Here is a 17132-nt window from a genome sequence, read left to right on the forward strand (position 1 = left end):
CAAATTACATGTAATAGTCTGTGTGTTTGTATGATTAAATGTGTTTATCTGAAGGTGAATGTGAGCCCAGTGTCAGTGTTGGCAGCATATTTAACTAGAAAAAGATCCAGTAAACAGAGTCTGAACCAGGACTGAACCAGGACTGAACCAGGACTGAACCAGGACTGAACCAGGACTGAACCAGGACTGAACCAGGACCGAACCAGGACTGAACCAGGTCTAGAACAAGCCAAAACCAAGTCTACATCGGGACAATGCGTGAACTCTCCCATAGGGCAAACAGATAAGAGCAGATAAACATGGAGGCTCTGATCTGAGGTTCATGTTTCATGTGTTTGTGTCACAGACGGGATTTGAACTTTATCAAAATAAACCTCATCAAACTTTATTTACAAACTCGATTTCACTTAAATGAAGGAGAACAGAGGTTTAACTGACACAACATACAATTGTTTTTGGAGTCAAATCATAAAATTAAAGGCAAACTAACGGCTAGCATGACTGACGCAGATCAGGCAGATGACTCAGAGAAATGACACAGATGCTGTTCACACACAAATCACACCAAATGTCACTGAAGATCTTTTTTTTCCCTGAGTGCCACCAGGAATAAACCAGGTCTAAAGCAGGACTGATCTAAACCAGGTCTAAATCAGGTGTAAACCAGGTCCAAGCCAGGTCTCCTCCAGGTCTGGTCTGCTCCAGGTCTAGAACGAACTCGGATCTAAAATGGGAGCACACTGCTACTGATATGAATTCTTTAATAAAACACAGTGAATGCTGTTTTATTCTGTTATAAAAAAGAGACAACACAGTAACATCTTCAGCCAAAGAGAATCAGAGCCAGGACGAGTGTAACGAGCTAAAGTCTGGACACTTCTGTTCTAAACCAGGGGTAAGATCTAAAAATGTTTTCTACAAATATTACAAATACAAAGCAGTCACTGACAATCAGTCAAATGAAAAATAAGATCGGTGGTTCTTGGTTCTGGTTTATGTGTGGGTGATGTTTTGGCAGTTCTGTCTGTAAATGTCTTGGTTGAATTTCCAGTATCGTTTTTTTTTAAGTTTCTTTTATTTTTATATATTCTCATATGCTGTAAATACATTTTCAAAGTCTTCTTCCGTCTCTATAAATGTTTGTGATGTAAGTCCGCTCTCCAGCTGCTGTATATTTTATTCAGGCTAAACTTCATCACGAACCAGACTCAAAAACTCTTCCAAGGTCGTAGTTTTGTGTCGTCTGTCCTTGTAAGTGCACAAGCCACTCAAAACCTTCTTACTAAACACTGCAGAGATAATGAGTTTGTGTACATGTGAGTGCGACTCCATACGGTGAGACCCTAGTGGCCGTTTGAAGTATGACAGTTTATGTAGGAAGCAGAGTGCAGCTTACAACAGTCTGTTTTTGGGTTTTTGTACTTTTACTCGCGGCATGGACCTCTCAAACACAAGTAAAACCAGCCCCCCAGCACCAGTGTCGGAGCTACTCTCTGTTTACTGCCTGCTCTGGCTAAAGGCTCCCGGAGATGTTTGTGTTTTGGGTTCGATTTCAGTTTTTTTTTAAGCTGAAAACGAGCGGAGAATCAAATCCGCCCTAAGCTCTGAGTTTCTGGCAGAGTTACAGCTGCTGCTTGTTCTGTTTATTTCACTATGAGCCGTGTTCTGCTCCTGGCTCATGTTCAGGTCCATTTGTAGAAGTTCAAAGACACCGATGAAAAGACTGTGAAATGTGGCAAATTTTGAAGTTCAGATTTCAGTCTCTTTGTCAGTCCTCAATGTGTTTAAATAAAACTGAAGGTTTTATTGAAGGTCATATCTAATCTCACTGCTCGTCAGGATCAGTCAGCAGAAAGACGACAGAATTTAACACAATGGAACCAAAATCACAGTTTGAATGAGCACAAATGGCTGCAGTTTTTGAAGGACCAAAGTTTCCTCCACAAAAAACAAAACAAAAAACCCCTGTACTTTAGAGTGGTGCAAACATGTTCTGATATGTCCCTGTGTGTCAGATGCCCTCCATGATTTCTATGGGATCTTATCAGAGACTGTTTATGTAAATGGACATGGCTAACCTGCTAGATGCCACGTCCCAAACAGGAAGTGATCATGGGCGCACTACGACTGACTCCAATTCTCTTTGTGTAAAAACTGTAACTCTCTCTCTGTAACTGCTGCTGTCAGACTGGTCATTTTGGTCTTAAATGTTCGTATTAACCTGCTCTACATGACCTGGTGTTTTTATTTCACAATTGTGCCTGTAAATCAAGATATGAACATTAATAACAGACAAATTAGACGCCTTCTTTCCCCGAGGTCACTTCTGCTAGCGTTAGAAACAGGTTTGATTGACAGTGTTGCTAAGCGTCTCTGCTAAACCAGCAGTGTGGGTGGGAAGGGGCGTTACCTTCAACAGCCTCACTCCAGATTGGCTCTTTGGTTGCTATGATACTTTTGGTCAAAATTCTTAATATGGAACTGGGCTCCACATTGGTCCTTCTGCTCTAACCTCGATGAGCTTCATTTGGAGCTGAACGCTGTGGGTGACGTCGCACTCACTTGGTCCACTTCTTTATAAGTCTGTGGGTCTTATTCTGCATAAACGTCTGACCCTGTAGTTTAGATCTCTACAAACATGTTCTGAAATTAGATTCTTGTTTTTGTTTGTCAGTTCGGATTTCAGTCTTTTTGTCAGTTCTCTTGGGCATGTTTAAAATGTGAACTTTGAACCTTTTATTAAAACCACAAATTCACAAATCTAGTCACAATGTTTGTTGGAAAAATCATAAATAGATATTTTTCTAGATGATGCTATTTCGGCCATTTTCTCCCACGTTGACACCCCGCCTACATCTGACCACACTCGTGCTGCCGGGCCTCGTGCGGCGCTCGGCCTGTTGCATAAGTGAAGAACAGAGATGTGTTTGGAGGCGTGAAGAGGAGAGTGGGCTCAAAGTGGAAGACGAGTATAGGCTCGTAGTCAGGAGCTAGTGCTGGAGCTAGCGCCGGATGTTAGCGACTGCAGAGAGAGGATTCAGACACACAGGACACAGTCACAGTGAGCTCATGTGTCTGGGTGTTTGTGTGTGCAGACGTCTGTGGTTCGTGTCTTACAGAGGATTTTCTCTGGAGACTCGGAGAATAACTTCACTGACTGTGGACGTACGTTTCAAGATTTTAGGTCAAAAGCCTAGTGTTTAACTAAAACTAGTAGCAGGTTGTGTTTTGGTTTGCAGTTATTTCGTTTGAAGCCAAACTTTGCTAATTTGACACTTGATGAACCCCAGAGGCCTGTGCAGCTGTGTGTCAGTGGGACAATACTCCAGTTTACTGTAGTTTATAATCATTTATAAAGGCTCATCTCTTTTCTCCTAACACTCCGTCTTCCTCGTGCTCCTCTGTGTGATCTAACGTGTGTTGTTCCAGACTAAAGACCAGCTGTTTGGTCCAGTCCACAGGAGCATTCACACCTGGTCTTTGGACCAAACCAAACAGCTGGTGTTTTGGTCTGGACCGAGGTCTGGTCCTGTGTGAATGCGAAGGTTTGGACTTTTGGAGCAAATCCAGGAAGTGACCCGCGGTAGATCACACAGACGAATGAGCGTGAGGAAGATGAAGCCTAAATGAGAGAAGAGGGAGGAGCCTTTATAAGAGACTATAAACTACAGTCACTGTGCTGCTTTGACCCAGTGGAGAGCTGCACAGACCTTTTGGTGCCAGCGCTAAGCCAATGAAATATTACATAACTCTTTGACCCACCTCACGCTTTGGGTCAGTCATCATTAAGCCTCGTCTCACTTCTGTTTACTTCTCAAAACAATGAAAAAAAAAGTTTGCAGCTCCTCTATGCTCCGCGTTCATGAGGCGCGCTCCCGTTGTCATGACAACAGGAGAGCCGGCGCCAGGGAACATCTGACAATTTGAGGGAGGGAGTGTGAAAGCAGAAGTCCGAGGAGCAAACAAAAATAACAGGACACTTTAAGTTTAAGTCCAGACCTTGGTGCAGACTTCAGGTATGAATCAGCGCTAACGTTTCTATCTCTATGGAAACGAGCAGGTAGTGCACCCTCACGAGGCCAAGTTTCAGGTCAGATCTGTGGAGAGGCGACACCGGAATGCTTGCTTAACATAACATCTTCAGGGAGATCAGTCCTAAAACCACAACATCGCCAAATGTGATTCCTGTCCCCACATCACATCGTGCTTATATAGCACATGTGTGTTGACCCCTGATGACCCCTCCCCTGTCCTGGACGAGCCCCACTGTCAATGGTGCGTTCATACTGGGGTGTCGAGTTTACATGCAAAGCTTATGGTGGACGCATGTCTTGGCCGCCCTGCGTTTTTTGCGGCGCATTTTCAAGCGTCAGAGCAGCACGAATCTGGCGTTGACGTGGCGCGTCTTGAGTGTTTAAGCATCGAACACTTTGTTCATGCGTCCAAAAGTTGAAAAAGCTGAACTTTTTGGCGTTCGACGTGCAGTGTCAACCAGTCAGAGACTACGCTCCAGTGACAAATCGACATCATTATCCGGAACAAGTAGAAAGACATCAGCCACAAACTAGCATAAATTTAATTATGCTGAGCGCACCGGCTAGCTTAAAGGCTAGTCACGGACACAGGCACGCTGTAGAGCTGATGGCCTCCGTTGATGGGTTTATGTAATAAATCCACTAAAGTCACTCTCTCAATCTGGTCTGCAACATTCACAAAGAGACAGGGAAAACAAAACATCCAAAGGCACTCGCAGGCCACAACGGACTGGCTCTGGCGTCCAGAGCGTCGAAGACACACGTCGGAGGCGTCTGCCCTCAAATGTAAAGGCGTCAAACTAGAGGTGTCCAACATGTTGACGCACTGGTGTGAACGCACCATAGTCTGGAGTCGGCTCTGGCTCTGATGAGTGTCAGTCCTGGAAACATCTGTAGCTAATGGTCTAGTCCTGGTCTAGTCCTGGTCTAGTTCTGGTCTAGTCCTGGTCTAGTCCTGGTCTAGTGCTGGTCTAGTCCTGGTCTAGTCCTGGTCTAGTGCTGGTCTAGTCCTGGTCTAGTCCTGGTCTAGTCCTGGTCTAGTCCTGGTCTAGTCCTGGTCTAGTTCTGGTCTAGTCCTGGTCTAGTCCTGGTCTAGTTCTGGTCTAGTCCTGGTCTAGTCCTGGTCTAGTCCTGGTCTAGTCCTGGTCTAGTCCTGGTCTAGTCCTGGTCTAGTCCTGGTCTAGTTCTGGTCTAGTCCTGGTCTAGTCCTGGTCTAGTCCTGGTCTAGTCCTGGTCTAGTCCTGGTCTAGTGATCCTAAGTTGAACCGCAGGTTGTGTAAGTGCAGTTACTGTGTTGTGTTGTTCTTCTGATACAGCGATGGCCAACCTACTTTTTTGGACAGTGATGGGTTTAAATTCATCACCTGTTCTGTGATGAAAGAGGGAGTAATGTGAGTGAAAGACGAGGGGAGGACGAGGGGAGGATGAGGGGGGGATGGGGGGGACTGGAAATATAGAGGAGGATGAGCCATGATGAAACTGTGGTCTTTGTTTGTGAAGTGATTATGATGATTGAAATGAAATGACTTCTACTGTTATTAATACCACAGCTGCTGTCACTACTACTACTACTACTACTACTACTACTACTACTACTACTACTACTACTACTACTACTACTACTACTACTACTACTACTACTACTACTACTACTACTACTACTACTACTACTACTACTACTACTACTACTACTACTACTACTACTACTACTACTACTACTACTACTACTACTTGTTTTTTATTAAGTAGGCTTTTACATTTTGTCTCTTTTGGCTCTCCTGACTGTGGCTCTCCTGACTGTGGCTCTCCTGACTCTGGCTCTCCTGACTCTGGCTCTCCTGACTCTGGCTCTCCTGACTCTGGCTCTCCTGACTCTGGCTCTCCTGACTCTGGCTCTCCTGACTCTGGCTCTCCTCTGGAGGAACAGAAAGGATAAACTCTGCATCTCCTGCGGCTTAGGTCTCTTTGAAGTCTCCCATCGTTTTATATGGGCATATCCCTCTTTCTCTCCCTCCCACTCTTCATCCCTCTCTCCTCCTTAAACCTGCTCTCCTTCTTCCTCCTCATGTCATTCTCTTGTTCTATCTCTCTCCTTCCTCCTCATGTCTTTCTCTTGTTCTCTCTCTCCTTTCTCCTCATGTCGTTCTCTTGTTCTCTCCTTCCTCCTCGTGTAGTTCTCTTGTTCTCTCTCTCCTTCCTCCTCGTGTCGTTCTCTTGTTCTCTCTCTTCTTCCTCCTCGTGTCGTTCTCTTGTTCTCTCTCTCCTTCCTCCTCGTGTCGTTCTCTTGTTCTCTCTCTTCTTCCCCCTCGTGTCGTCCTCTTGTTCTCTCTCTTCTTCTTCCTCATGTCGTTCTCTTGTTCTCTCTCTCCTTCCTCCTCGTGTCGTCCTCTTGTTCTCTCTCTTCTTCCTCCTCGTGTTCTCCTGTTCTCTCTCTTCTTCCTCCTCGTGTCGTCCTCTTGTTCTCTCTCTTCTTCTTCCTCATGTCGTTCTCTTGTTCTCTCTCTCCTTCCTCCTCGTGTCGTCCTCTTGTTCTCTCTCTTCTTCCTCCTCGTGTTCTCCTGTTCTCTCTCTTCTTCCTCCTCGTGTCGTTCTCTTGTTCTCTCTCTTCTTCCTCCTCGTGTCGTCCTCTTGTTCTCTCTCTTCTTCCTCCTCGTGTCGTCCTCTTGTTCTCTCTCTTCTTCCTCCTCGTGTTCTCCTGTTCTCTCTCTTCTTCCTCCTCGTGTCGTTCTCTTGTTCTCTCTCTTCTTCCTCCTCGTGTTGTTCTCCTGTTCTCTCTCTTCTTCTTCCTCATGTTGTTCTCTTGTTCTTTCGGGCTTCAAAGCTGCAGAGTTTCAGACAGATTCTAGTTTGAAGTGGCTCCATTTCGGGTCTTTTTTTCTTTTTGAGTCACAGCTCTACTTCTGACCCACTCTGGCTCTGTCCTTGTTTTCTGACCTGCCTTTGACCCGGTCCATGTCAAATTAATGAACTTCTTTAACGAGCTAAATGTGCAAAATTAGAATAACACAACATTAAATAACGTTTATTATATTTTTATTTTTATAAATACATGTTTTATATTGTCCAGTGTAAATAACGCCCCAGGGCAGGTGTGGCTGCAGTGCTGGAAGAAGTACTTCGTTACTTAAGCAAAAAATAATAAGTAAAAGTATCACATGAAAAAGTCTACTTAAGTAAAAATATTAAAGTACCTGCTTAAAAAAGTACTTAGAGTAAAAAGTAAAAGTATTTCACAGGTTTTGAGTCTCATAAAGCTTCAAATGTGGTGATTTTGATAAAGATTTGAGATGAATCAACAAACAACTGAATTTATCCTTTTTTTCATTTTTTATTTGTATAATTTTGTTCAAATTCTGAAGGTGTTAAAAATAAATCCTCAGCCTTTTCAGCAACAATAAAAATACTTTTACTTTTCAGTCCAGTTAAAAAATGTAGTGGAGTAGAAAGTGCAGATATTGCTCTTAAATGTACTCAAGTAAAAGTGAAAGTACACTTTAAAATGTACTGGAGTAAAGTACAGATACTGTATATTTTTCCTTGAGTATAATCCGGCCTCTGCAGCTGGCGTCTCTTAAAATGGACTGAGTGAATAATTCAGTGTAAAGAGCCGTGTGTAAATCCACTGCATTTTTATTATTTTATCATTTTTGTTCTCACACGTCTGATCTGTTAAAAGTATCTCAAAAGTCACTGCTTCAAACTGTGTTTGAAATTTAAAATAAAAACTGTTTCAAGAGAAAATCAACAAAAATAATATTCTGAACAAGTGTCATTGCGGCTCATTTGCGGCTCGTTTGAGTAAAATCATTTTGGTGAAATACTTCTCATTGAACCAAGACATTTACAGGCGTGTTTTAGCACATTCGTGGATTCATTTGCATAATGAAAAGAAACGAGTTTGAGATTATCTCCACTGCTGTTACGGCTCAATAATAAACCCTCGGCTCTTATGGCTCGTGTCATAAATGCTCTGCTCTGAGAATCATATAGTTTTATTCTGACTCTTGAGTTTGACCCACAAAACACTGATCCACTTCTCTTTGTGTCCAACTGGCTTTCATTTTACCTCCTCAGGCAAAACATATGTGGACGTCGTCTTGAATATAAATATGTATGCTTCCCTTTGACAAATTCCATAAAAGAAACATGAAACACAAGGCGGGAGAAGCCCAGAGGGGGGCTTTAGTTGTCAGGGAGCCGTCAAAAGCATATTGTCACAGATTTGGTTTGGGAGATTATTGTTTGGTGTTCTGGTGTTTACATTTAAAACACAGCACGCAGAGGAGGTACAGCAGCTAAAAATGTCCTTAAGTAAGAGTGCCATTTCTTCAAAATAATCATGTATGGCCCCGAAAATATTTAAACAGAATAAAAAAATTCCGTGCATGTCCATGTCTCTGTATATGGACAGAGATAACCTGCTAGCCGCCGCGCTCAAGATATGAACAGCTCCTGTTAGCGTTAGCAACAGGTTTGATTGACAGCGTTGCTAAGCGCCTCGTTTGGCAGGGGGAAGGGGCATTACCTTTAACATCTTCGCTCCAGATTGGCTCTTTGGTTGCTGTGATACTCGCGGTCAGAACTCTGCTCCAAATCGTCCCCTATAACTGCTCTAGCCTCGATGAGCTTCATTTGGAGCTAAACGCTGTGGGTGACGTCCACTCACTTAGTCACTTCTTTACACAGTCTGTGATCTGTAGACTTGACGAATGAGGTTCATCTGGTCTTCCTTTCATTTATTTTAGTAAAGAAAAATAATTTATAAACTGAAATGCTGCAAACGCTCAAATATACTCTTGATTTTTGATGCTTTTTAGTAAAACATTGATCTTAGTTTGAAAAATACCTGTTGTAATTTTGAGCCAAAGTGCTGCTCCGAGTGCGATTCAAACCTACTCTGTCCCGTGGTGAGGTATTGTGCTTTTATGACGGGGAAGTATAAAAGAAAGTGCACTGTTGGTAAAGCCCATTGTTTTTACAGCAAAGCCGTCGCCTTAAATCATGCTAACGTATCATGCTAACATTTAAAGTGGAGCTAAACGTCGAAAGTGGAGCTAACTGAGGGTTTTTGTCAAATTTTCACTTTGCTCACGTCACCGTTTCATCTGCTTCACCTCGTCACTATTACTTTATATTGGGTTGTCTGTATAGTCCCTGGTGTTTAATGCCATGTTGTGGAACATTTTAGGCAATTCAAACAAAAATGTTACACAGTGAAGCATTAATACAGCATTTGAATTCCTTGATAAATTTCTTGTAAATAAATCTAATGATGTCCGTTTCATTTCTTCCAGGCTACAGCACCATGAGCCCGCAGGAGGACAGCGAGAACCCGCCCGGCAACAACGACCCGCTCTCGGCCGGCGTCGACGTCGGTAACCACGACGACGATCTGGACCTGGACACGCCCCCTCAGACGGCCGCGTTACTCAGCCACAAGTTCCACCCGTACAGGCACTCGCACACGCACCACCACCCGCTCCACACACACGCGCACCACCTACAGGCCGCCGTCACCGTGCACAGCGTCGACGCCGAGTGCTGAAACATGAACCACATTTACGTTTCAAACACTTCCAGGTCAAATCGGACGAGATGTTTTGACTCTTTGGACCGTGAATGGAACCACGTCTCACCTCACCCTTTTGCTAAACGACTTTGGGAGACGATTTTTAAATGTCGGCCAGGGAATTTTGGCCTTGAAAGCGTTTGTTTGTCTGAAGGAATTTCCAGTTTGGGACTCGTAAAGAAGAGCACATTTTGGAGCAAACAAAGCACTGATAACCCGCGTCACCTAGTGGACATAACTGGAAGTGCACCGGGAGGACAGTTTTTTTTTACATGAGTGCAGCTTGAACTTGGATAGTTAGTTAGATATTTTGGTTCTCATCACACACACAGGTTGCTTGCCACTACGCCCCCTAGTGGTGAAGGGTGCAGCGGTGAAACAGCACTCCAGCTTGTGTTAAAACATTCATGGTGGAAGTTTGGATGCAGAAGTCTGTATGTTCCATGTTGGGTTTAAAGGAGAACTTTCATGCACAAAAACACCCATAAAAAACTCTGCCATTACTAAATAGTATATAAGAAAGTAAAGATTATTTTTGTACTATTTATTTAGAGGTACAAACAGGTCAGTGGAAAATGTGTTTGCATCCTACTGGAGAAGCTATGACCCTCCATGTTCTATAAAACCTCTATTAAAGGCACTGTAAACAGTTTGCAGTTATTCCTCACTTACCTTATGCATTCTGAGCATCCTAATTAGTCACTGTTAGACATTTGGCATGCTAAAACGCACTTCCTGATTAGTGGACGATAAAATGCTTGATAATGAGATGCAGACAGCAGAGCTGCTTGTTCTGTGCATCTGGGGCAGGACACATTTTGAGGACAGGGCCTTTTAATATTCTGGATAAAAATTGTACTACATATATTTGTGTAAAAGTTCGTCATTGTTTCCTCGTTGCTATGGCTCTTTATCTCCATAGTTACAGGAATCAAACCTGTGACCTGCTGGCTGTGAGGCAAAAGTGCTCTCCACCTAAACTCTGTGATGTCTCTAGTGTAGGATATTCAAAATCAAAGCTGCACTAAGGAGCTTTTCTACTCGAGTCCACCTGCTGGTCTCCATGGAGATGTTAGTTCTTTTCCTGGCCTGTTCCACACTGTGGCTTTAAACATAAATATCAAAGTATTTGATTGTGTGAGTACAGGATGCATTGTTACTGTGAATTGGTTTCCACAGATCTGACATAACACCATTTGCTCGTCTCCATGGAGATAGAGAAGTCTAATGTCATACTGTGGAACATTCTAGGCAAAGCAGTAACATCTTCATGGACACAGGCGGGTGCAAGGCTCTCGTAAAAAAGTTGCACAGTGTAGCTTTAAAGAAAGTTCCACCAGCTAAAAACAGGATTTGTAAAACTCAAATGTTCACGAGCAGATTCTCACTGAAGCATCAGAACTTTGAATGACATGAGAACAAAAATAAACTCCAATAACTCCAAACCTGTTTAGATTGTAAAAACTCTTTCACCTTTACTTTGACCCCGGTTTGCACTTTTGTCATTTCTTGACTCTGACACAGTTGTGAAGTGAAAACCATTTCAAGGACTTCCTCATGAAGCTCAATGAGAGAAGGACGAGGGTCTGAGCTTCACAAAGCAAAAGGACGAGATTATCATCAGGATCTGATAATAACATATTAAACATCCAGTAGAGTTCATATTTCCATATATGTTACTTTATATATTTGATGTCTTGTGTGTTTGTAAAATGTCGTAAACGTAAAGATCCAACAATGAAAAAGAAGCATGTCCAAACATGGCCGGTCTGTACATTATTAGCTCTTCTAATGGGATGCAAACACGTCTTCTTCTGCTGCTTAACAACCAGCTCACATCTGTACTCTGTACTCTACAGGCTCATTGTTTTCACTTTGATTATTATTCAACCACAAATATCTGTGAATGTGTTTACTTTAATACACCTGCTCTTTCCTCCACACCTGAAGATGGTGCTATGGTCCATTTTGTGCAGCTCATTTACATATTCTGTTTGATTTGTTTTCTTTTTTTTTTGACAATGGATTGTCCAGAGCCTGGATCTTCTGAATGAAGCTGAGGGAGAGTGGTCAGGGATGGGACTCGGGCCACAGGAGCTGAGAAAATGGACGAATGACCCCGTGACACAGGGCTGTGACGATCAGTAGTTCTTTTTGTATTTTTTCTGGCGATAATGCCATTACTGTGACATTTTAATCTTTTTGGCAAAATAAGTTTAGTTAAATTAAAACAAGAAAACGTCTTCAGTTATGAGTCAAACTGTGTCAAAATACAAACTCTACAGAGACTAAACCAAAGGTCATGCTAGTGTTAGCAACAGGTTTGATTGACAGCGTTGCTAAGCACCTCCTCCCTGCTAAACCAATGGTGCAGGTGGGAAGGGGCGTTACCTTCAACAGCCTCACTACTGATTGGTTCTTTGGTTGCTATGATTTTTCGTGGTCAGAATTGCAAATATGGAACTCGTCTCCAAATCGTCCCCTATAACTGCTCTAGCCTCGATGAGCGACGTCACACTCACTGAGTCCACGTCTTTACACAGTCTGTGGATATATCGTGCATCCCTATTGTCACATATATTTTATCAATGTGTTTATATTTGGAAAGGAGAAAAAAAAGTTTACCGAGTTAGATCTCCCGAAAACATCAATCACAAAAGCAACGCTACAGATACAGCTAAAAATACGTGGGAATTGTTTGGCTAAAATAGTCAAACCAAACTGCACAGTTCACTGAAGTTTTTACATAAATTTGACCAAAACTGGACTCAAGTGTAACGTCTCATCTTGTGTCATGCGTCTCATCCCGTCCATAACCATGAGCATTTAAAAGATCCTGACTGTGACCCAGTATATAAATAGATAGATATATTTAATAATGAAAGCAATGAGCCTTAAATACACCATAAGCTTTTACCGTAGAGGCTGCTTTGACCTTGGATCTGTAGCTTTGACCGAGTAGCTGTAGACATCTTATAAAGTTTTATATTTTCATGTTTGGGGAATGTTGCTTTGATCCAATGGCCTGAACAAACCTCGGGGGGAAATTAGAGCAGCCAGAAAAGCGTTACACCATCAGAACGTTCCGGCTTTGGTCCGAGCTGGAGATTCAGAGGAATAATTGGGAGCCATTCCTCCATATGTGCAGACACCGTGTATTCAAGACAAAACACAAAAATATATTTCTATTCCAAGTGTTTTATGCTTTCCTTGATCCGACAATGTATTTAAAGGTGCACTGTGTAACTTTTCTGATGGGGTTTGTCTCCATGGAGATATTATGTCTTTATTTGGGATGTTTCACAGTATGCCATTAAACCTACACATCTTATATTCATTTATTCATTCACAGATGTTTTACTGCCAAACAAATGCAATCAAAAATATGCCGTTTTACTGTGAGCAGGGTCCGTCTTTCCACAGATCTGACCTGTCACTTGGTCCGGTGGCGTCACTTGCTTGTAAGTTTAGTGTCATACTGTGGACCATTCCAGGTAATAACAACTCTGTGGACCCTCTACCAGAAAAGTTACACAGTGTAGCTTTAACTCATAGCTGCTGTTAGCATCACTGCCAACGCAAACCACTTTAACTTTTACCATAGACTGTTTATATAAGTGGACATAGCTAACCTGCTAGCCACCGCGGTGCAAACAGGAAGTGATCATGGGCGCACTTCCGGCTCAATCAACTCTGGTACCAATTCTCTTTCTGTGTAAAAACTGTGTCCCCTCTCTCTGTAACTGCTGCTGTCAGACTCATCATTTTGGTCTTAAATGTTCATATTAACCCACTCTACATGATCCTGAGGTTTTTATTTCACTATTTTGTCCCTAAATCAAGATATGAACATTAATAACAGACCCGTGAGCTGCCTTCTTTCACTGAGGTCTTTTCCGCTAGCATTAGCAACAGATTGATTGACAGCAGTGCTAAGGGAAGGGGCGTTACTTTCAACAGCCTCATTCCTGATTGGCTTTTTGGTTGCTATGATACTCATGGTCAGAATTCCAAATATGGAACTCCAAATTGGCCACTATACCTGCTAGCCTCGATGAGCTTCGTTTGGAGCCGAGCGCTGTGGGTGACGTCACACTCCCTCAGTCCACTTCATTACACAGTCTGTGGCTTTTTACATATGAATGTTCTGCGCAAAACTGACTCTCTGGACCGACTTCACTGAATGCATCGATGTATTTTTACAACATAGTTTTAGAAAATAGAAATGATTATGACGATAAATCCACTTATTTTTACTGAGTCATGTGACCTGAGGTGTCACTGCTCGTGTCATCGGTGCTGCGTCCTCGTTGCGTCTGTCTGCAGATGTAAATACAGAATAGTTCTAATTGTTTTGTTCACTTGTTCTGTCTGTGGCTTAAACGTGGCTCCGTTGAGTCTGTTCATGGCGTCTGTGTGTTTTCGATGCCTTGGATATTTTAGTTTTATGTTTTAGGTCCATATTGGATGGAAATGACTCAGTTCTTGGAAAATGAATTCACACTTTTAGTTTTTTAGCTTTTGTTTCTCATCTTAACAGCTCAGAACCATTGATTCACCGTAAAATAGCAAAAATAGTGGCGATGTAACCTTTTCTGCTTATTGTTAAACTCTTATTGCTTTAACTGGAATGTTCCACAGTATGGCATTGTGTAGCGTGTGGTGCATTATGAGTTCAAATTAGCTTAAAAATACCTTGAAGTACATGCATTTTCCTGTGATTTGCTCACTTCACCCACTTCCTTCAGGGGATAGAGTTTGGAGTTTAATGCCATACTGGGAAACTTTCTACACAAAGCACCAACATCTCCATGGAGACGAGCAGAAAAGTTACATAGTGCAGTTTTAAATGCATAATGACCAAAATAGAGTTTTTTTGTAGTTTTGCCAGCTGTAAACTATAACGCACTATATTTGTCCTACAGCTGTTTTACTGCAAACACATATTAACAGATCGGGTGCATTGCTGCCAAAACCCACATGAACCCACACAAATTATTTTAAAAGTGAAGTCCAGTCACTACCTTTGTTTTTAACTCCTATAAAAACATGACGTCGGGAGGTCATTACATCACACTGTTATAAACGTGTTTCAAAAAGTTCTATATAACTCTAAATGCCAATAAAACGTCTGGACACTGTTGTTTCATAACCTCAAAATGAAACTCGTCAACACCAAAAAGCTTTTCAAGGCACTTTCCCTCTGCATGTGCCAAGGTACTTTTGTTTAGTTTGTAATTCTATTTTTTTGCTTGTTTCTTCCAGTTTTAGGTTGGTTTTCAGTGGTGGTGCTGTATGTGCCAGCTGTTGTAAAGGCTGTGGCTGTGTGTACAGACGCCCAGTGTAACGTATTGAAGGAACTTGTACATCATCCCTGTATGTATCATATAAAGTTATTACAATGAGATTAATGCAATGTGAATGTGATAAAGGTCATTTTACACTAAAACTGCCTCTGACTGTGTTATTATTGGTCTAATATTATAGAGCTATAGCTAAACTCTTTTAGCTTGTGTTTTAGCATGTACCGCTCTCTCTACACTTGTCCTTTAGCCTTTAGCAGCATTGGATTAGTATTTTAATTTATAGACACACACTGCTCCTTTAAAATGATATATATAACAGATTGTAACAATCATATATGTAATTGCTATATAGAAGTATCTGTCACATGGGAGGAGCTCAGAGTTGGGTTAGGGATCAAGCTGGAGGAAGTGTCTGGGGTGTGGAAAGTCTGGGAGACCCTGCTTAGACTGCGGCCCTTGTGCTCTGGCCCCGGAAAAGAGGAAGAAAATGGATGGGTGCTTTGGAATTGCTTATGCTAAGGCTAGTTTCCTTTAGCCTAGCTCACTGAAGGCTTTACTGCGGACTTACTGGAGTTTAATGTGTTTATTGGCTGAAGTTGCTGTTACTTTTTACTCACCATTTATTTTAATACATTTACTGCAGTTTCAGAGCTCACCAAAACCAAAAAAAGTCTGTCCCAAGGATTGAATATCCAAGCAGATAAACACCTTTTGGATGAACCTGTGAGACCTACTGACCCACAGGTTGGTGGTGTGATTCCAGCTCCCACAGATGAATACTGTCATTGTGTCCTTGGGCAAGACACTTAACCCTAAGACTTGTTTTGAGACAGTGAGGCTGGAGCAGTTTGGCCCATCACATAACCCAAGTTACTGCATAAAAAACTCCAAAGCAGCTCCTCCATCTTCATCACATCCAGTTTCCTAATGAGATTAAATGAGTTTTTTCAGAATCTTGATGAGTATGTGTCATGTGTGTATGAGATTATGTTTTGAGGATTATGGGTCATACTGGGTTGCGATCACACAAGGGTAGAACATCAGTCTATTCTCTGGAGTGTTTGAGAGTGTTTGTGGTTCACACAGGGACACTTCGGACTCCTACACAAAAGCTCTGGAGGGATTTGGCCTTGTTCAGTGTTTTGAATGCCACGCAGCGGATCTGTCACTGCTACCTTCAAGTGGGAAAATTGTCAAGCAAATTCGTCATCGGAGCAAGACTCGAGCGGAAGAGCAATTACAGCTCACATTTTATTAACAGCACATGCTCTGAAGAAATACTTGAGAGCATATTTAGATTGTTGCATTAAAAAATAACCTGTTGTGTTTTTATATTCCTAGTAAAGTTCCAGGTTTCCATGTTCTCACTGTATCTGTGTATAGTTTGCATGTTCTCACTGTGTCCTTCAAATTGTATATGACTTTCAGATGGCAGTCAAAATGTCCATCTATCCATTTTCTTCCTCTTCTCCAGGGCTGGGTCAGAGAGGGAGCAGCAGCCTCACCCTATCTCTAAGGGAGTGTCATTATCCAAAGTTCATGATCATAGGTGAGTGTAGGAACGTAGATTGACCGGTAAATCGAGAGCTTTGCCTTTGGACTCAGCTCCTTCTTTACCACAACAGTCTGCACCTTACCAGGAAGGCTGAGAACTGTGCTTTGCCTTTAATTGGAACACACCCGCCGGTCCCACTTCTTAAACAGAGGGACCACCACCCCGGTCTGCCAGTCCAGCGGTACTGTCCTCGACCGCCACAAATTGTTACAGTGACAGCCCCACAACATCCAGAGACTTAAGATTCTCAAGACTGCTGTCATCCACCCCTGGAGCCACTGAGGAGCTTTAACTACCTCAGCGACTTCAGCCAGGGTGATGGATGAGTCCGCCTCTGAATCCCCAGACTCTGCTTCCTCTTTGAAAGATGTGACGGTGTGATTGAGGAGATCCTCAAAGTATTCCTTCCACCGTTCGACAACATCTCCAGTCAAGGTCAGCAGCTCTCCGCCTGCACTGTAAACAGTGTTGGTGAAGCACTGCTTCTCCCTCCCGAGGCGTCAGACGGTTTACCAGAATCTCTTTGAGGATGTCTGATAGTCCTCCCTCAGGGCCTCCCCTAATTCCTCCCAACCCGGAGTTTTTGCCTCTGCTACCGCACAAGCCGCAGTACACTTTGCCCGCTGGTACTCGTCAGCTGTCTCAGGAGTCCCACAAGCCAACCTCGA

At 42.7% G+C, this 17132-nt stretch overlaps 1 protein-coding gene across 2 annotated transcripts in view; it reads left to right on the forward strand.

Moving 5' to 3' along the window:
• cachd1 (cache domain containing 1) overlaps window positions 1-14971 on the forward strand; it is a 100755-nt gene extending 85784 nt beyond the window's left edge. Inside the window, exon 27 of one of the 2 annotated variants that reach the window (XM_033965202.2) lies at window positions 9329-14971. In XM_033965202.2, coding sequence (XP_033821093.1) covers window positions 9329-9579 — 251 coding nt within the window. In that variant the 3' untranslated portion in view covers window positions 9580-14971. The remainder of the gene's footprint in view (window positions 1-9328) is intronic. The other variant, XM_055221024.1, reaches the window with a different exon arrangement.
• Window positions 14972-17132: the final 2161 nt, after the last annotated feature.

This window comes from Periophthalmus magnuspinnatus, chromosome 4 (genome assembly GCF_009829125.3).
Source record: "Periophthalmus magnuspinnatus isolate fPerMag1 chromosome 4, fPerMag1.2.pri, whole genome shotgun sequence".
NCBI classification, from domain to species: domain Eukaryota; kingdom Metazoa; phylum Chordata; class Actinopteri; order Gobiiformes; family Gobiidae; genus Periophthalmus; species Periophthalmus magnuspinnatus.